Consider the following 21563-nt stretch of genomic DNA (forward strand, 5'->3'; position numbering starts at 1 on the left):
CATTTTGCTTTTGTCTATCCTTCTGAAAATGTGTAACTATTTATGTTATACTCATCTTCATGTCTGTCATTTAGCCATGTTTTTGTCATTGCTAGAATATCATAATTATGTTCAGCTTCATATAACTCCAGCTGCTACTTCTAACATTAAAGCAAGGATTTTAAACTTTGTGCTAGAAATATCCAAGTTAACTTGAATATATGTTTTTACAATACTGTTTGTTATAAATCTGGCCTGGCAACTCTCTGTTCTCTCGTTCGTTAGTATAAATGATCCTCAGCTAATATACAGATATGCCTCTTCAGTTTATTGGTAATCCTCCAGGTTGCCATTTAACCAATCACCACAGAACAGGTCTCATATGTTTCAGAAGGAGCCTCTTCTCACTAAGAAAAACGCTTACTATTAGCCGCGAGGATACTGCTTCTTTACTTGCTGTCCTGCCGGTGTCTACTGCTGCTTATACTGCTCCATGCTCTGCGTAAGTTACAAAATTTGAACACAAGACCATTTTCAGTCACCCTCAAACACTTGGCTACCTTTGCTAGTGTACAGGTGAAAGAAAAAAAAATTCAACTGCCCCATGTGTCAACCATAAACAGTTTAATAGTTTTTAGGAAGAACTATTATATTTTAACCAACGTCCACATAGAAGTAACACTTAGAACTACATTCACTTCAGCATGCAAGAATGAAATCACTATGTCATTGTGTCATGTGTCCAATCTGCATGAATGTGTAAAGTCTTATGCTTTTCTTTCTCAAGGGGAGGTGAAACTTCGTGCCCACATTGCTTCCTTGTGCTTCCCAGGCCCAGATGCAGGCAATGTGAGACTGTTGGTAAACTTCGACACTGCCCGCTGGATGACTGCAGACTCCTTGTCTAATATCACTTTTACTGGCTGTGGACGGTGTTGTGCAGAATTAATGGCCGACAGCAATGGAATTTACCGTCTTTGTTATCCTTGTCTGCCATTTACTGGTGTTAAGCAATATTACAGGTTAGTCCAATAATTTTTCTCCTGTATTCCCAAATCCTTGCTTTGTTAATCAGACAGCACAGTCATGCTTCACTGTGCAATATTATTTTCAGTGAAGAACTGTTTTAAATTCAATCAATAGCAGTGTAATAAAATGGAAACATGAAAACTTGAAATTATTTATATTTTCATCCATCCATTATCCAACCCGGTATATCCTAACTACAGGGTCACGGGGGTCTGCTGGAGCCAATCCCAGCCAACACAGGGCACAAGGCAGGATATTTATATTTTAAACTTTCTAAATATGTGCTAAATAGAATTCTAACCAACTTCAATTTGTACAATTACATACCTAAAACCATAAAAGAATGCATAAGGAAATCAAAGAAGCTAATTGAACTAAGTGTTGCTCCCTCCCACTCCTATTGGGACAGAGCAATGCAACCATTTGAATTGTTCTAGACTCTCAACATCCAGCAAAAAAATCACATAATGCTTACTGTATGTTGGCTTTATTGGCCATTTTTTTATTGTTGAATTGTAATACACTGGATTAATTTGCACAGCTAGTACTCAGTAAAGTTTCTCTCAACTTGTGTGGTGCTCTTACACTAGTGATTTTCTGATTTGATCTGCATGTTTTATCAACTGTTGTTTGAGTTTGTTTATATTTTTTCCTTCCTTTTGGCAGCAGAATGATGATATCATAATGATGAGTATCATGTCATGTCACATCATTACAGTCAATAACAAAGTGATTATTAATGGTGATTGGTGTCTATCTAGGGTTTGTTGTGTATACCAGACCATGCAATTTGCATTTTATTGATTGAATTGGGCTAGTTGCTGGCAGATATGACAGAATATAAAGTAACATTCTTTAACCCACATTATTTAGTTTCCACTTTTGTGTAAGGCATGGATTACAATTGATAGATATAGCTATATTGATACACTTTAGATATTTATTTTGATATTTATTTTAGATACTTTAGACTTTAGACTTTATATTGTGAAAGACAGCTGGAACACAAACAGAGACGGACTCATAAGGTTCCAAAACACACACGTTTTTATTTACAGTTTTTCTGCACACAGCACAGTGGACCAAACAGCCCAAACTCACAGTCCTTTTCTTCCTCTTTATTTTCTTTTTCCTTTGCCACCTCCACTCCTCTCCTGCAAGCTCTGTCCTCTGCCACCCAACTCCGACTCCACTAAAAAAGTGAGGCAGCCCCTTTTATAACGCCCTGGATGTGCTTCAGGTGCTTTGTGATAATCTTCCGGCGGCACTTCCTGGTATGGTGGAAGTGCTGCATAAGCTCCCAGAATCACTCCAGGTGTGCCTGGAATTTCTTCTGGCAGCACTTCCGAGTGTGGCGGAAGTGCTGCAATCCAGGGCTCCACAAACGGAAGCTAGAGACCCAGGGTGGCTGCCCTCTCGTGGTCCAGGGGAGGTATTGTCCCTCTCCCGGTCCTTCCAGGAATCCTGGCTGGGCATGATCCTCAGCTGTCCGCCACACTATATATATATATATATATATATATATATATACAGTAATCCCTCGCTATATTGCGCTTCGACTTTCACGGCTTCACTCTATCGCGGATTTTAAATGTAAGCACATCTAAATATATATCACGGATTTTTCGCTGGTTCACGGATTTCTGCAGACAATGGGTCTTTTAATTTATGGTACATGCTACCTCAGTTTGTTTGCCCAGTTGATTTCATACAAGGGACGCTATTGGCGGATGGCTTAGAAGCTACCCAATCAGAGCATGTATTACATATTAAATAAAACTCTTCAATGCTATAAGATATGCTTCCCGAGCGGTGCTTAATTGTTTGCTTGTCTCTGCCTCTATCTCACCCTCTCTGACATTCTCTGCGCCTGACGGATGGGCTGTGAGCAGAGGTGCTGTTTGCACAGAAGCTGTTTGCCTAGTGGATACGCACGTACCTCTAAGAAATGCCGCTTTATCGCGGTGCTTCCAAAAGCACACTTATTGATTTTTTGATGGTTTACTTTAATCTCGTGCGCTCTCTCTCTCTGACGTTCTCTGTGCCTGACGGAGGAGATGTGAGCAGAGGGGCTGTTTGCACAGAGGATGTTTGCTTAGAAGATACTGACGCTCCTCTAAAAAATGCCGCGGCAAACTTAAAAGCGCACGTATTGATTTTTTGATTGTTTGCTTCTCTTTGCGAGCGCTTTCTCTCTCTCTCTCTGAAATTCTCTGCTCCTGAAGAGAAGATGATCTATTTGCATTCTTTTAATTGTGAGAAAGAACTGTCATCTCTGTCTTGTCATGGACCACAGTTTAAACTTTTGACTAAAGGGTGTTATTTCATGTCTAGAGGGCTCTAATAATGTTAACAGGGTGGGAGAGTTTATAAGGGCTTAAAATATATAAAAATAACTACACAAACATATGGTTTCTACTTCGCGGATTTTCATCTATCGCGGGTTCTGGAACGCAACCCCGATCGAGGAGGGATTACTGTATGTATATATATATATATATATATATATATATATATATATATATATATAGTATTCATAGCATCTGTAGTCTGAGTCTCGATCTGATTGTATGGGTGGTTACCTACCAGGTAACACATGTGGTTGGTCTGCCAGTCTGCAAACATCAGCCACAGGCCCTCTCAGTTGAGAGAAGCAGATCATAGAATGTTACACAGTTTAGTGTCAAATAATGCAAAGTGTACGCAACATGTGTTTCACCCTTATTTAGGCTCATCAGTTGTACACACTCAACTGCACCCCTTGCGGGGATCGTACCTCAGACGTCAGCGTCAGAGACAAAGTCCCTTTACGCTGCGCCATGGTGTGTGGTTTGTTTATGTGACAGCCTGGAGATCAGAATTACATTCATAGCATCGCTGACGTCCGAGGTTCCTGAGTTCTTGAAATTTTTTAGTTTATAATTTAAAAACAGAATAAGAATCTGAAAATCTAACAACCTCATATTAATGTTCGATAAACCCTGAAAAGAATGATACCAAACATATATACATATATATGTATGTTGGTTTTAAAATAAGCCTGATTTTAAAGCGTGACAAAAAACATGACATAAAATTGTTGCACTTTTAGGCTTAGAATTATATATATAATATATAAATATAATATATATATATATATATATATATATATATATATATATATATATATATATATATATATATATATATATATATATATATATTTATATATATATATATATATATAGTGGAACCTTGGTTTACGAGTAACTTGGTTTACGGGTGTTTTGCAAGACGAGCTAAATTTTTTAATAAAATTTGACTTGATAAATGAGCGATGTCTTGCAATACGAGTAGTATGGATACACTTTGTCTGCTGAGCGTCATTTGATCACAGCTGAGCTGATGGTTCTTCTGCACGCGTCTCTCTCTCCTTATCTCGCTCGTTTAGCGCGTCTCTCTCTCTCTTCTCTCTCTTCTCTTGAGGGCAATCGTCTCCTATTCTCCGTCTGAGTCTGAGTGCCTCACTCATATAGTCAATATCCGTACGAGCGTATACTGTTTACTACAGCATTGTGACTGTGTGTGTGCTGTGAAGTGCGAGTCCCCATCTTGCGCCCCAAAACACGAAGCTGAGTCTCAGTACTTTAACAACACCAGCTTTATTCAGCTTGAAACAGCAACAGCACTGTTATTTATTGTAGCGGGATCTTTATAATGTTCCTTGTATCACCCATCGACGGCAGGCGCTTACAGCATGTCTGCGATCTTTTTGGATGCGCTTATACTGTGAACTGCTACAGCGCTGGGAGACTGCGATTGCTTTGGGACGCTCTTCCGCATGTCGTCCCGTTGGGTGGAATCCCACAAGAGTTTAGAAACTCACTCACACCAGCCATGATTCTTTTTAAAGGTAAAATGCAGGTTAATTTGTTTGATGTATTTTTACTTTATATTTTGTATTAATCATTTTTATATGAATAGTTTTGGGTTGTGGAATGAATCATCTGAGTTTCCATTATTTCTTATGGGGAAATTCGCTTTGATATACGAGTGCTTTGGATTGCGAGCACGTTTCCGGAACGAATTATGCTCGCAAACTGAGGTTCCACTGTATATAGATAGATAGACAGATAGATAGCTAGATAATCCTTGGACACAAAAATAAAAAGATGTGTATATAGGGCAGTAATGGTACAGCTGGTTGTGGTTAAGCAGTGAGGCTAAGCGCCAAAGGTGAGAAGTTTTGTCTACATAGCTGATTCACTGCTGTGTGGAAGTGATAACCATCCCATGCTCTGCAAAAATCTAAAATGCTTTGAAGTGGTCTTCACCATATAAAATTATTTGTTGTTTTACATATTGAATTGTACACACAGAAAACCACTGTGCATTATATATGCTGTTGTGTCTTTTATACTACAGCATTCCACAAATACTTATACATAAATACCCATGTTTCTAAGGGAGCTATAAAATAACTTTATTTGGACAGTTGTAAGTAGTTCAGTAAATTTATTTATGAATGACACAAACATCAAAATGTAACTTTTTAATTATAGCAAAGTGAATGCATTGAGCAAATCTTTAATTTTCATCTTCAGCCTAGTGACAACTGGGCCGGAGATACAGTAGATTTATATAGCTAGGACATTCTAACCTGTTTTTCACTGAGCAATATCATAATTAGAGAAATTCATCCCAATGGATGACAACAGTATGGTATACTGCTCAGTAATGGAAAGGTACATTTAGAAGACTGACAAATGTAATAAAAGGCAAACACATGTTTATGCTTGTTTTTAAAAGTTGCCGAGGTGATGCATACTATTGTTTATTTGATTTCTGTTATGATTAGGCAAAAGCTAGGATTAGGCTAAGGTGTTAAACCACTAGGCTGCCAATTATAACCTCACCACTGGCACAATATAACATATGTCACCTCGCAGTGCACTTGTGGCTGGCATGGTGATATAACAGTTAGCACTACTGCTTCATAGCTATAGTAGACTGTCCTCAAATTCTGGCCTATTCAATGTATGTATTTGTACAGTCTGTACATTCTACCAATACCTGGCACTCAGGTTTTCCTCCCACATTATCAGGACAAGCATATTAAATTATTTGTTAACTCTAAACTGGCAAATGCAAGCATAATCATGAATGGGATAGAAGTGTGACTCATCATGGGTTGGCATGATGGCTAATGTTTACTGCGGCCTGTGTAAGATTCAGCTCCTTTAATCTGAACTGGATTAAAAGGCTTTAATAATGTATGGTTTGATTTATGGGTTGAAAAAAAGAATGACGCCCTTAGAAATTGTGAACAGGGAAAATCATAACTTTAATTAAAAATAGTCTCCCATTGTATCCTAGTTGTATGATATTTGTCACCAAATTTCAAAATTAATTTTTGTGTTGCTACTTTTTTATTAACATGCCATTTGTAATTTGTGTCGCTACTCTAGGCCAGCTGAGCTGTCAGTGACAGATGGAGAAAGGATGGTCTTGCTGCAGGTTCCATCTTCTCTTGTACAGAAAATCTTTCTAAATATTCCTCCAGAAAAACTGCTGACGGCAGTGGGTAAGATACATGCCATTGAGCCATTCTCTAACCTTTAACAAAATACTTAGCTTTTAAGAATACAAGTAGAATTTTTTCCTTTTATCACAAAGAAGTGTTGTCTAGTAACTGAAGGTTGGACTTCATGTTATAAAGTTATTAGTTTATGTCTCCCCAGTGGCTCACTATCCTTAGAAATGTTGCTAAAGTTGCCCTTACTGTAATATTAAATATCTACATTTCTGCAAAGGTTTTTAATGGAAGTGTATCTGAAACGGGGCATAACTCGGTACAAAAGATACAAATGTATTGCGTAAAATATGTCAAAGTAGCATACCTTACTACTCACTCAGAGTCATCTTTGTTTAGTTTTTCTATCTTTTAACCTCTAGTTAGCAACCTTTTTTTCTCATTTAACCAGTGCCTTCATCTACAGTGAAATTTACCCAGGTGGTCGCAGATGTGTGCCGCTCTCTCTTGTCAAATCCTACTGATACCTACAGCTTTACACTGAGGAGTCATTTCCTACTGGATAATAATGGCATACCAATTCAACAAAACTTTATCCTGCTGGATTTCCATTGTGAATGCTGATCAGTGTTCTCTATTGTGCATATCTTAGATGAAATCATTCAATAATGTAAAAAGTCGGATATTCTGAGACTAGTGTGTAACTCTGCCTATGCATTCAGCACAGTCAGCCCTGAAACCTCAATTTGATCTATATAGTGTGCAACTTTTAAAACAGTCACAACATGAAATACCAGAACTGTGTAATAATAAATTATACTGAAATAGTTTGTTGTTTGTTGTCCGATTTTTATTTTAAAGTATAAAATGGAAACTATAAGGTAAACACGGAAAAAAGTGTGGGGAGCCAGCAAGTTATCCCAGTATAATTTGTGCAAAAAAAAGATTTGTACGACAAAAATTAAAATATTCCAAATGCGAGTCCACTAATAAGGCTGGTGCTTTGTGGCAGTTATGGCCTTACAATGGGTTCCACATCAGAAGAGGCGGGGCTTCTTGCAAAAGTGGAAGTGATGTCACAGGTCCTTAAGTTGCAGATCCTCTGGTATATAGATTTCAACTCAGGGAGGAATAAATAATCAATACACATGCCCTGAGAATGCCCTCTGCTTAATGCATGCATGACAAAGGCTAACAATGTCACTATTTTTCTGTTGATTCATATTTGACATGTTTATAAGCTATTTTAACATAGATACCCTTATTTAAAACTGATTCAAAAGCAATTTAAAAATTTCCTAAAAAGCACAGTCATTATTAACTCTTCATTAATGTAACAGAGCAATGCTGTATTTGTCTTGTCTGCCTCACAGACCCAGAGAGTCTGGTTTTATTACCTGCTCGTGTCAGAGTTTGTACATTCTCCCTATGTCAGTGCAGGTATTCCTTTTTCCTCCGATGTTCCAAAGAAGTATGAATTAACTGGCTAGTATAAATTAGTCCTGTGTGAGGCTTCACTTATGATAATTCTCCATGAGAATGCCCCCAGTGCTGTTGAAATTACATCTTCTTTGGGCCCTGGATTGGAATAAGAATGCTCAGATGTCAGTTAAATAGAATATTTGATATGCATTAGTACAATCCAAGTTATGATTGATATATTTTTTTTTTCATATAATTTATCACTGCAACTTTGTACATTTATTTTTATTTGTTTTTGTATTATTTGTAATTTCCTACCCCAGAATCACTTTCAAACTTTCAGGTGTGACTTGAGAACCCTATTTAAGATACCTATCACTGTGATATTAGCTAAACTGTTAGCAAGTGCTCATTGTCTTCCTCTTGCAAAGTTATTTTATTTCACTACACATCACACAGATTATTTAGAAGGCTGAAATAAATGTTGCCAACTATTAAAGTTGCACTTACAGTTATCCAAGAATGCCAAAACAAATGGTATTTGGTTGTTAATGATTGGAAGTGGAAATAACAGAAGAATAAGATCTAACATAACAGGATCCAACAAGCCCCTACACAAACAAGGGTATTACAGAAAAGGAACACCAGAACGGAAGGTCCTGACAAAGTATCAAATCAGTGTACAAAAGGGGGACTTACAAGCCCAAAGAAACAATTATAAAAAGATCATGCTAATTAAGCAATGAATGAAACCCAGGGTCCACAAAGCAAAAATACCTATTGCCTATACATATGAGCCACCTAAGCCATCTGTATACATGGGTTTGCTCCACTGTTTCTACTGGTTTCATTCAGAATTAACTAGTAGTTTCAGCAAACTGCTGGCATTAACTAATGAAAGATAAATGCGGAATACAATTAATCCATCCATGCATTTTCTTTTTTTTTGTGATCATTTTACTAAATAATGACAGAATGACAGGATATAAACAGTCATACATTACAGAAGAACCCAAACATCCCTCCCTCCCTATCCATGCATTTTCTGAGTATTCTTCAATGCAGTGCAGTGCATAGCAATGCAGAAGCTACTCCTCCATTAGACATCAATCTATCACAGGACAGAACTAATATAATGCTCACCTGTCTACCATTCCATCAATTTTTGGACTCTGTAGAGTTGTGGGGTATGAGAGTTATTCCATGCAGCATCAAAGACAAGGCAGAAAGCAATCTTAGATTAATCAGTCCATTACAGGGCATAATCATTCATCAATCCACATTCTTTCATCTAGAGTCTCCAATAAATATAACCTACATGCCCTGTAGATGCAGGAATAAATGAAAACCACATGAGGAAAAACAAGCTGTGAGGATACCATGTAGGAATCGGTATCTCGGACAGAATAGGACTTGGTTCCTTACCCGGCAAGAATGTCCATAATATGGAAGGATCAGAGAAGATATTCTATGCAGAGCAATCTCTTCCCCAAAACGTTAAAGGGCAACCTCCCTTGGACACCCGCAGGGCATGCTGGATATTTTCGTCCTGTGGATCAACCCTGTCAGGTTCCAGGGGAGCTGAAGGGATACACAAGCCCTACTTTTCAGGATTTTTCGATTCACCTGGAAATGCTTCCTTTAGGGTGTGCCCTAGTACTGGAAGTACTCTCAGGTCTGGGACAATAGAGGAAGTCTGACCCCAGCCAAGGAGTCGTAGTCGGGAGAGGAGAAGGGCAACAATCCCCTGGGAGGAGTCGGAGGAACGTTTATTGGTGTATTGGCAGTGTCATATTGGGCTGTATGGAAGGAAAGAGTTATTGAAGGTATTATTGTTAATAAACAGTGTTTGTTTTTACACTGGACTGTTTTGTGTGGTTTTGGCAGGGGTATTTGAGGTCTGTTGTACAAAGCACACACACATTAACCAGGTTAGACACTGAAATTAGAACTGTGAGGCATCAGAATTAACTACTTTGTTAGGAACCTAATCAAGGACTTTGTTAAATGGTGAGACTCAAACCACCTACACCTGAACACCAGCAAGACCAAGGAGCTGGTGATGGATTTTAGGAAGCCCAGGCCCCTCATGGACCCCGTGATCATCAGAGGTGACTGTGTGAAGAGGGTACAGACCTATAAATACCTGGGAGTGCAGCTGGATGATAAATTGGACTAGAATGCCAAGAAAGTATAGAGCCGACTGTACTTCCTTAGAAGGCTGGCGTCCTTCAACATCTGCAATATGATGCTGCAGATGTTTTATCAGACAGTTGTGGCGAGCGCCCTCTTTTACGCGGTGGTGTGCTGGGGGAGGCATCATAAAGAAGAGGGATGCCTCACGCTGGACAAACTGGTGAGGAAGGCAGGCTGTATTGTAGGCACAGAGCTAGACAATTTGAGATCTGTAGCAGAGCGACGGGCACTGAGCAGGGTCCTGGCAATAATGGAGAATCCACTGCATCCACTGAACAGGATCATCTCCAGACAGAGGTGCAGCTTCAGCGACAGACCGCTTTCACTGTCCTGCTCCACTGACAGACTGAGGAGACACAGTCTCCACACTATGCGACTCTTCAATTCCACCAGGTGGGGGTAAACGTTAACATTATTCAAAGTTATTGTTGTTATACCTGCATTTTTATCAATATTTGATTTAGTATTGTTTTTTTATCAGTATGCTGCTGCTGGAGTATGTGAATTTACCCTTGGGATTAATAAAAGATCTATCTATCTATCTATCTGTCTATCTGTCTATCTATCTACTGCACCATAATTCTGTGTAATTAAGTGAATAAATTAATTTAATTAAAATTCAGCACTGCCTGCATGACATTCTCTCTAAGACTCTAAAGGAAAGTCCTTTCTCTTTGCCCAAGATTAACATACCCTTGTGTTGATACCTAGTTTGAACATTCATCATGTTCTTTGGCCCTACAGGTTCAAGTGATAACAACCGAAGCACTAAAAACATGAGTAAGTAAGAGTAAAAAACAGTTTGCCTAACTGAAATATACTGTACATTGATCCATCTTAAAGTATAGTTTCCCAAGATGAGCTGGGAGTATTTTTTTTCTGGGCAAAGAAGGCTTTTTAAGTCCACCATATTTGGCATGTTCTCTTTACAGTAATTATGAACATTTTAAAAAAAAAAATTTCCCGTAACGGGAACCCTTTTTTGCTCAAGGAAACTTCATGGTGAATAAAGAACCCAGTTTTTAGAAAAATACCATATTGACTAAATGTCTTTTTGTATGACTGCTAACAGCTGTCATTTCTCTTTTTTCATATTTTACTCAATATTCAGAAGCTACATTTCTTAAATGTCTCACTCATCCATTTTGCAACTCAGTTCAAGTGCAAAGTTATTGTGAAATGTACACTTAAGTTCTTATCTGCACACCTCCTACTGACTAGTGACAACAACATAAAACCAAAAACAGACCATGAACACAAACACAGACATACGTTAAAATGCAACTTCATAAATTATATAGAAGAAATAATCCTGCGGAGAACCAGTTAAGAAGTGTTGTGACCTGTAGATAAAAACTCTCTATAACTTAGATGAGAGAACCATTGTACACATTGATTCTGCTTGGCTTACCTGGCACTATCTGCAGTGTCTAGGCTCAATTATTACCTGTACTGCATGAAAGTAATCTGTAGAACAAAGTACAAGTTTACGCCATCAGCCTTTAGCCATAAACACACTTTCATGTGATCCCTTGTTGTTTCCCATAGACGGTAGATTTTTCTAAGGATTAGATTTTCCATGACAAAAATAATACTGAAAAACAATAATTCTTCTTTACATAGGTATTTAATGTATATTTTTTAATTTAATATTACATTTGGTTTAATATTAAAAATATCTGGGGGCCAGATCCCAATCCATCAGAGGGCATACTCAGGCACACATTATTCCAGGATCAGTTTAAAATCACTAGTTATATTATTCCAACATACCTTTAAAATACAGAAGAATTCCAGAGCAATGCAGGCCCCATAAATAAAATAATTTGGGTGGTATTGGAACTTAGGACCTGTGACCTGTGAGGCAAAATCACCAACCAATGAGCCACTGAGCCAAATTCAAATGAAGAATTTCTTTACATACAGTCAGGTCCATAAGGATTTTGAAAAGTGACACAATTTTCATAATTTTGGTCCTGTACACCACCACAATGGATTGAAACAAGGCAATCATGTTGTGATTGAAGTATAGACTTTCTGCTTTAATTTAATGGCTTTAACAAAAATGTTGTATGAACTATTTAGAAAGGACCAACATTTTTAAACACCACCCCGCTATTTTCAGCGGCTCAAAAGTATTTGGACAAACTACCATAATCATAAATATAATGACCATCTTCAATATTTGGTTGAAAATCCTTTGCAGTTAATGACTGCCTGAAGTCTGCAACCCATGGCCTTCTCCAAGTGCTGGGTTCCCATCCTAATGATACTTTACCAGGCCTTTACTGCAGCTGTCTTCAGGTGCTGCTTGTTTGTTGGACTTTCTGCCATCAGTTTTGCCTTCAGCAAATGAAATGCATGTCCAATTGGGTTGAGTTCAGTTGACTGGCTTGGCCTTTGAAGAATATTCTACTACTTTGCGATGAAAAGCACTTGAATTGCTTTCATAGTATGTTTTGGCTCATTGTCCATCTGTACTGTGAAGCATCGTCCTATCAGTTTGGTAGCATTTGGCTGAATCTCAGCAGAGGGTATAGCCCTGTACACTTCAGAATTCATCCTGCAACTTCTGTCAGCAGTTATATCATCAATAAACACTAGTGACTGACTTCTCTTGGCAGCCATGCATGATCATGCCATAAAATTGCTGCCACCCTGTTTTACAGATTATGTGGTATGCATCGGATCATGAGCCATTCATTTTCTTCTCCATACTTTTCTCTTTCCCTCATTTTGGTACATATTTATCTGAGTTTCCTTTGTCCAAAAGAAAATTATTCCAGAACTGGTCAGGCTTTTAAAAATGTTTTCTAGCAAAGTCTAATCTGTCCTTCCTATTGTTGAGGTTTACCAGTGGTTTGCACTTTGTGATAAACCCTCTCTGTCTTTTCTTTCATGAAGTCTTCTCTTGATTGTAGACTTTGGCAGTGATAGGCCAACCTCGCAGAGAGTGTTCTTAGTTTGGCTAAATGTGGTGAAGGGGTTTTTCTTCACCAATTACAGTTGTCTTCCATGATTGTCCAAGCCTTCTGCAGTTGCTGAGCTCACCAGTGTGTACCAAATAGGTGATTTCACCACTCCTGGTGTTTCTGCTATCTCTAAAGGGTTTGTTTTGTTTTCAAAGCCTAATGATGGCGTGTTTTTACATAAATGGACAGCTCTTGGACCTCATATTGAGAGTTCACAGTGGCAGCTTCCAAATACAAATGCCACACTTGGAATCAACTCCAGACCTTTTACTTGCTAAATAGTTAATGAAATAATGAGGTCACACCTGGCTACGGAACAGCTTTTCAGTTAATTGTCCATAAATTTTTGAGCCCCGGAAAATAGGGGGACTATGCAGAAAAAATGTATGTTATTCCTAAATGGTTCATATGATATTTTTGTTAAACCCCTTGAATGAATGATTACTTAATTTCAAATCTAGTGTGCTGGTATACAGAGTCAAAATTATGAAAATTGCGTCAGTGTCCAAATACTGTAATCTCTATAAAGCATTTACTTGCTGATACAGTGGAATAACCATGCTGAGTATTTATTTTCTTTTATACAATAATAGTTAAAGAACATGACAAGTACAAATTTGTTAGCATTGCTGTCTCATCGTTCCAAGGGCACAGGTTTAATTCCCAGTCTGGCCACTGCTTTTGTGAAATTTGCACATCCTTCCTCTGCCTGTGTGGGGTACCTCTTGGTGCTCCACTTTCCTGCTCATATCCCAAAGGCAGGCACATTAATTTAAATGATGACTTTAAAAATAGCCTAACATAGGAGAACTAACAAAAAGCCCATTTCCTAAAATGGTCACAATGTTACTATGATAGAATAGAAAGAGAATGGAAGTAAAAAATAGGAAACACGAATCTGTATCTTATCCTGATATCAGGATTTCAGACTTTACCATTTGTATTAAAGGCAGAAACGATTCACACAGCCTATGTTATTGGAAGTGTCATTTTTTTAATATACTGTATAGATCGTTTAGTCATTAACTGTCAGATGAAATTGTCTGTTTAAATGGGCTGTAGAAATACTTTTCTCTTTTGATTCTCTGTGTCCCTCATTGTGTGGTTGTTCCACAGCAGAATATTTTGCACTGTATGATACACAAATGCTATTTAATGATCCACAACCATCACCAAAATCAATAGATTTATTGGTGAGAACATTATGGGAAAGATGATAAGTGGTGGTAATACGAGTAGTAGTCCATCTGTTTTGGTAATATTGTTCATCTATGAACCTCTCCATTGCTCTTTCTTTGTGATTCTTGTTTGTTCATCAGCCTTGCCTAACCTTAAATTGCTCTTTTTTGTGCTTCTTGTTGCCCTTGTTCATTGAACATTCTATCTCTTACATCACTTTTTCTTTGTGCTTCTTGCTGCCTTTGTTACTCCGAAATTCCAGCTTGTCGTTCTAGTTCTCGTTCCGCCTGTCATTTTCTAACATCTTCCTCATGTTCTAATTGTGCCTCATTCGAAGAAGAATTCATTTTAGGTTTTATTAATTTCCAATGGGATTAATTCAAGGTACTGTATGTACTTAACAAGAGTGAGTGTGTTACAGCTGGCCATGGATGAATACTGGATGTTTTGCTATTCTGTCTAGCCATGGACAGATGCTGGGCATTTTGTTGTTTTTATAATAAAAGATATGATTATACGAGTGTGATGGTCCTGTGATGCTATGTTATGCTACCGAGGCATGATTCTGGTTTGTGTATATTTGTGTATAATGCTTCTAGTTTAGGGCCTAGTTCTCCTATGACCTGGTATGCAACAAAACAAACTAAGAAAATGGGTGATTGGATTCTTTATTCCCATTGTCTAATGAACAGAGGAGATCAAATAAACAATGGTCAGTTTCAAGCCTTTGATTAGAAGTAATGGAGGCATTCCTGCAGTTAGGATACCGTATTTTATTTGGTATAGAATTAGACTGAAAAAGCTACCAATCAAAATGAACAGCAATAGTATCACAACCAGAAAGGATATGTAGAGGGCCTGGCTGGAGAGTCTTTCTCAGAAAGTCAACTACTCTACGTAATTTTCTATTATACTAATACTCTAAGCAGGCACTCAAGCAAGAAACGTGACCACAAACAGCAGCAAAGCCATAGATGAACCTTATTATGTTTTGCCACTGAGGGACTTGTATGCCAACTTTCACATATGCTATATCAATGTGTAGTCAATTCACAGTTATAGTTTAGATCTATAATAATTGACTGACACATAGAGTTTCAAAACAAAATCATCCAACAGAAACCCCCAAAGCTACCCCACACCACCACCAGATGAAATCACCCTTCCGTTGGACTAGAGTAAAATTGGTTTAGTGGTAGCCTATTAACAAACCTAGATGAGAGCTAACAATACTTTTTCTTAGAGGACAGAGCATAATAGAAGAATATGAACTAGCTAGGCATCTGAAGCAGCCTACTGGATGGGTAGCACAATGTGTCTGTGCTTAGCAACAGAAAACATTTAGATCCTGCACAGAAGGAACTATATATCATCCAGGTATAGTGGTCACCAATTACATTCTGACAAGTGTCCCTCACAGGTTTTTCTCATTATTTCTATACCCTTCATGAGAGTAGTAATTCATGAAACAAGATACATAAACTTTGAAGTAGATCCACACCCATATGACTTTCTTTTTTAAATGGGTTAAGGTACCCAGAGAAAGATGGCAGGAAAGCAACTCATAATACCAGTCAGGGTCATGGAGATCACAGCCAAACAACACTGTTGATAGATAGTGTCGAGGATGCCAGGGGCGACCGGAAGTGGCCGTGCGCCCATCTGGGATCGCGTGGGGGGCGCCTTCCTGGTTGCTTTGGGGGCCACAGGTTCAGGGCATGGAAGCCCCACCCTGTAGGGGCCCGTGGTAAATGCCAGGAGGCGTCCCAATGCCTTGGGGACCTGTGACCTCAGCACTTCCGCCACACCAGGAAGTGCTGGGGGGAAGATTTATGAAGACACCCAGAGAGCTGCCGGGAGAACAGCCGGCACTTCTGCCACGCTGGGGCGTGGCCAACAAAGGAGTGTCGGGAATCACCTGGTGCTCATCCGGGAGAATATAAAAGGGGCTGTCTCCCTTCATTCAGGGCTGGAGTCGGGTGGAAGGAGAGAGAGAGAGAGAGAGAAAGAGAGAGAGAGAGAGAGAGAGAGAGAGTGAGTGTGAGTGTGAGTGTGAGTGTGAGTGTGAGTGTGAGTGTGAGTGTGGGCGGCCCGAAGAAAGGCATTGAGTGGCCAGGACTGATTTGGGGTTTGTGCACTGGACTTTATATTTGTAAATATTTATAGTGTAAATAAACGTGTGGTGGTAAAAATCAACATGTCCGCCTGTCTGTGTCCGGGTCGGCTCCACAATAGATAGATAGATAGATACTTTATTAATCCCAAGGGGAAATTCAAATAATCCAGCAGCAGTATACTGATACAAAAAAAAAACAATATTAAATTAAAGAGTAATAAAAATGCATGTAAACGCAGACAATAACTTTGAATAATGTTAGCATTTACTCCCCCAGGTGGAACCGAAGAGTCGCATAGTGTGTAGGCAGTGCTGAATTTTAATTAAATTAATTTATTCACTTAATTACACAGAATTATGGTGCAATAGATAGATAGATAGATACTTTATTAATCCCAAGGGTAAATTCACATACTCCAGCAGCAGCATACTGATAAAAAAACAATATTAAATCAAATAGTGATAAAAATGCAGGTATAACAGACAATATCATTGTATAGTGTTAACGTTTACCCCCCCGGGTAATTGAAGAGTCGCATAGTGTGGGGGAGGAACGATCTCCTCAGTCTGTCAGTGGAGCAGACAGTGACAAAGTCTGTCACTGAAGCTACTCCTCTGCCTGGAAATGACACTGTTAAGTGGATGCAGTGGATTCTTCATGATTGACAGGAGTTTGCTTAATGCCCGTCGCTCTGCTACAGATGTTAAACTGTCCAGCTCCGTGCCTACAATAGAGCCTGCCTTCTTAACAAGTTTGTCCAGGCGTGAGACGTCCTTCTTCTTAATGCTGCCTCCCCAGCATACCACCGCGTAGAAGAGGGCACTCGCTCCAACCATCTGGTAGAACATCTGCAGCATCTTATTGCAGATGTTGAAGGATGTCAGCCTTCTAAAGAAGCATAGTCAGCTCTGACCTTTCTTACACAGAGCATCAGTATTGGCAGTCCAGTCCAATTTGTCATCCAGCTGCACTCCCAGGTATTTATAGGTCTGTAACCTCTACACACAGTTTCCTCTGATGATCACGGGGTCCATGAGGGGCCTGGGCCTCCTAAAATCCACCACCAGTTTCTTGATCTTGCTGGTATTTAGGTGTAAGTGGTTTGAGTCGCACCAGGCTTTGAGGCTTTGATTAGCTTCCTGTACTCCTCCTCCTGCCTCACTCTTGATGCAGCCCACAATAGCAGTGTCATCGGCGAACTTTTGTACGTGGCAGGACTCCGAATTGTATTGGAAGTCTGATGTATATAGGCTGAACAGGACCGGAGAAAGTACGGTCCCTTGCGGTGCTCCTGTGTTGCTGACCACAATGTCAGACCTGCAGTTCCCAAGACGCACATACTGAGATCTGTCTGTAAGATAGTCCACGATCCATGCCACCAGGTGTGAGTCTACTCCCATCTCAGTCAGCTTGTCCCTAAGGAGCAAAGGTTGGATGCTGTTTGTGGTCATGTTGGCCTGTTTGGTCATGTTTGGACTTCAAACCCTGAGGTTGTAGGCTTGAATCCCATCACTGACACTGTGTGACCCTGAGCAAGTCGCTTCACCTGCCTTTTCCAATATTTTTGTCTCATTTGTTTAACTGGTTTCTCTTTATCTGCTTTTAGGACTTGAGTGAAAATCTGATGATGTTTAAGGTCACATTTATGCAGAAATATAGAAAGTTCTAAAGGGTTCACAAACTTTCAAGCACAACTGTATGTTGCAGAATCACAACTGATCAAGAATCACATCACTTGATCGTGGGTAATGATTCAGTTAAAACTAAAAATAAATAGTGAATGAGAGAATCATATGACACTAACTTGTTCTTGGGTAATGATCTGATTGTGAATCAAATTAAGAAGGATTGTGACTCATTCTTGGGTAATGATTCATTTACGAACAAGAATCGTGTAAGTCATTCTTAGGTAATGATTTGATTGCAAATCAAATAAACGAGAACTGTTGGAGAATTAGAATCATTCATATTACTTATATATGCAGTTAAAGCAATTCCAATAATGGACTGTACAAAACAAAACAATTAATACTTTCTAATATAAATGTGTTGTTACTATATTGTACTTGAATTATGAATGACAAAATCATCTGTGACATAGTTTTCATTTGCTAATATTGATATAATCTGAACTCAAAAGAATCATAAATGAAGTGGGTTTTGCACATGCTCTTTAAACATCCACCAGCATCAGCAAAATGAAACATCCTGATGATGTGCTTAAGCACTCTGGTTGAGCTTCACTGAAAAATGTGTTTGTGCTCGCAAATTGATTTGTATGATTTACTGAAAAGCCTTTCAAAAAGAACTAGTCATTAGAGAGTTGCCCATCAGTAATTCCCTATTCACTATGAGACTAGCAGATCTAACTCCTCTGACACTGTAGTAAAATTGATAAGAGTTACAGTTAACCCATAAATAATGCGGTGGTCAAACTTGGTTCCTGATGGGCCACATTGGCAGCAGGTTTTCTTTCTAGCCACTTGCTCAGTTAGTATATCACTTTCAATGAAAAACAATTCTTCCACATTCTTTTTAGCGGACTTGATGTTTAAGACTCAGACCTCTCTTTTTGCCATTTAATTAACAATGAACCTATAATGACATGCAAAGTGAGCCAACATAGGACAAGCTACCCTGGTCGGATTCTAATTAAAGAAAAAAATAGTTTCATAGAATTTTACGCCTCCCAATTTTGCTGATTATCTGTTTGCTTGAGGAGCATCCCCTTTTTGTTTGGCTGCTAGTTAAGGAATTAAGAAGCAATTAAGAGTTGTGAGTCTTACAAAGCAGGCCAAATAAAATTACAAGCATTATTTGGTCACAAATTAAAGTGGTTGGAAGGAAAACCTGAAGCCACTGTGGCCATCCAGGATCTGAGTTTGACAGTCCTACTATGAGTCATAATAGCTGATATTTATTTCTGTGTTTTATTTCCTGTCAATATTTTTGAAGGGTAAAAATTCAATTACATTGTTCTTCTCTTTAGAACACTCGCATATCTGAAAACAAGACTAAAGCTTTTACAAAATAGCTCTGCACCCATCAGGGTTTTCCTGATATCCCGATTTGAGCAGGACTATTCCGAGTCCAACAGACAAATCCCGAGTCCCATATTACCTCTGAAAATCCCCATTGAAGAAAAATTGCATGTAGAAAAAAAATCTAATTCATTTTTTATTTAATATCTATTTAAAGAGTCTCGCTGAAGTTTTGTTGACAGCCTGGCGTGCCACCTTTTATGAATAATATTTGCAAGTGCCAGCTGAATCCGAGTGTTTGAATCGTGTGTGTTCGTGTCGTCGTACATTTCTTGTGCTCATCATGGCTGCTCGTGCTAGTGTGTAATACGTTTTGAAAGTGATGACTATTCTGCGACTATTTTCTATACGTTCTCTTCTATATGTAGACTTATTTACATATACTTATATGTTAGATTATACAAGTTTATATGTCCAGAATTTAATTGAAATGGTCTATTTTTTCTGTTCCTTAACATGTTTTTTTTTTGGTCGCTCGAAATGGTGGCTGTTCCAATCTGTGATTTTGGAAAACTAATAATCTGACGCAATATTTCTAGTCATTTAATAAGCCACATTTTGTCCGGGATTTTTCCCGCCTCACCTGTATTTAACGTTAGGTACTTCCCAACCTTCCAACCCACCTAATTCCATACCAATCCTATACGGCCGGGGCTGAAATTCGTTCCTATTCTGCAACCCGTTGTCCACTGAACCGGTGTGCTCGCCTTTTTTTCACTCAATACTGCGTGCGCCAATGAGGCTGCATGCAAATGAGTAGTACGCTCAGCCAATCACCGCGTCGCAAGTAGATCACAGGAATTCCCCTCCTGTCCGGGACTTTCCATCGCGAACGACAAGTAATAATAATATTAGTAAGCATTATAGTCTCACACATTAAACTAAAGGGTTCCCTGTGACCCGCGCTGGACGGGTCGGGCCGCATCACACCGGACCGGACCTAACTGGACTGGAGTTGTGACGCGAGCAGTTGTCAGGTGAGTTCTCAAGCCGAGCGGTTTCGATTCGTTATTTCCGAGAACTGCAGGGGCTGTGCTTTCACGAGAGTAACTTTTTTAGGCCGACGATCCGATCAGATTACTGTGCGGGCCTGCCAGTGTAACACGTCGGTATTTGCGTCATTTTAAAATAAAGTGTCTTCGGTGAGGACGCAGAAGCAGTAAAGTTCAAGGTGACAGGAGACAGACGTGCAGACAGCCCCTGTGCGTGACACTGAAGCCCATGTAGATGAAGACAGGGTGGCCTAGTGGGACTCAGTTGGTGCAGTGGTGTTCTCTGCTCCGGTATTAAGCTGGCAGGGCAGCATTTCCACCCTTGCGTAGTTGATTTCAGTGGGTTCTGTACCCACGTATTTAATGGATGATTCTGCTTTTTAGTTTCCACAACTTTGAGGAACGAACGAGTTAGACGTGATCAGTAGAATGCGTTCTCATATAGGTCGATTTCAAAGCTTTCCGCTTTCCTGCGTGACAGCAAGCCAGAGACTCGAAAGTAAATCCCCTAGATCCTGGAGTTTACAGACGTCTGAGAGTCCCCACACAAGACAGCCCACATATACTAGCTATAATGCTGGGGAATCCAGACAGAAGTTCAGCTGCAAAGTGCTGGGCTAGCTTGCACCAAGTCTTAGCAAGAGATTAGCAAGCTTCAAAGACCACTGTACTTGTATCCATATATCCTTGGTTACTCGATTTGCATCTGTGCTTTGTGCTTTAATGGTCCTGATGGATGCAACTGAGCATTAATTATACAGTTAACACCATTCTCTGTTCCAAAAACGGGCGACTTGAGCATGGGAAAGGCGTTATATAAATAAAACGTCATCATTGTTTATTATATCAAAAACGTTGGGATGCTGTGTAAAATATAAATAAAATGAAATGTGATGATTGGCAAATCATGTAAACCCATTATTTAGCTGAAAATAGTACAAAGACAACATATTGAATGTTGAAACTGAGAAATTTTATCATTTTATGAAAAACATATGCTCAGTTTGAATTTCTTTCACCTCTTCTTTTAACAACACTTTTTAAAGGTTTGGGATTTTTGCAATTTTTTCCAGTTGCTGCAGTTTTGAAAGTGAAATGTCCCATTCTTGCCTGATATAGGATTT

The 21563-nt window shown here is 39.1% G+C and overlaps 1 protein-coding gene across 1 annotated transcript in view; it reads left to right on the forward strand.

Annotated features, from left to right (window-relative positions):
* The window catches only part of LOC120541508 (nuclear factor NF-kappa-B p100 subunit-like), a 192278-nt gene that overhangs the window by 114981 nt on the left and 55734 nt on the right, over positions 1–21563 (forward strand). Inside the window, exons 7-10 of the mRNA XM_039773259.1 lie at positions 767–1001; positions 6456–6571; positions 6972–7143; positions 20335–20424. Coding sequence (XP_039629193.1) covers positions 767–1001; positions 6456–6571; positions 6972–7143; positions 20335–20424 — 613 coding nt within the window. The remainder of the gene's footprint in view (positions 1–766; positions 1002–6455; positions 6572–6971; positions 7144–20334; positions 20425–21563) is intronic.

The sequence above is a fragment of the Polypterus senegalus genome, chromosome 1 (genome assembly GCF_016835505.1).
Source record: "Polypterus senegalus isolate Bchr_013 chromosome 1, ASM1683550v1, whole genome shotgun sequence".
Taxonomy (NCBI): domain Eukaryota; kingdom Metazoa; phylum Chordata; class Cladistia; order Polypteriformes; family Polypteridae; genus Polypterus; species Polypterus senegalus.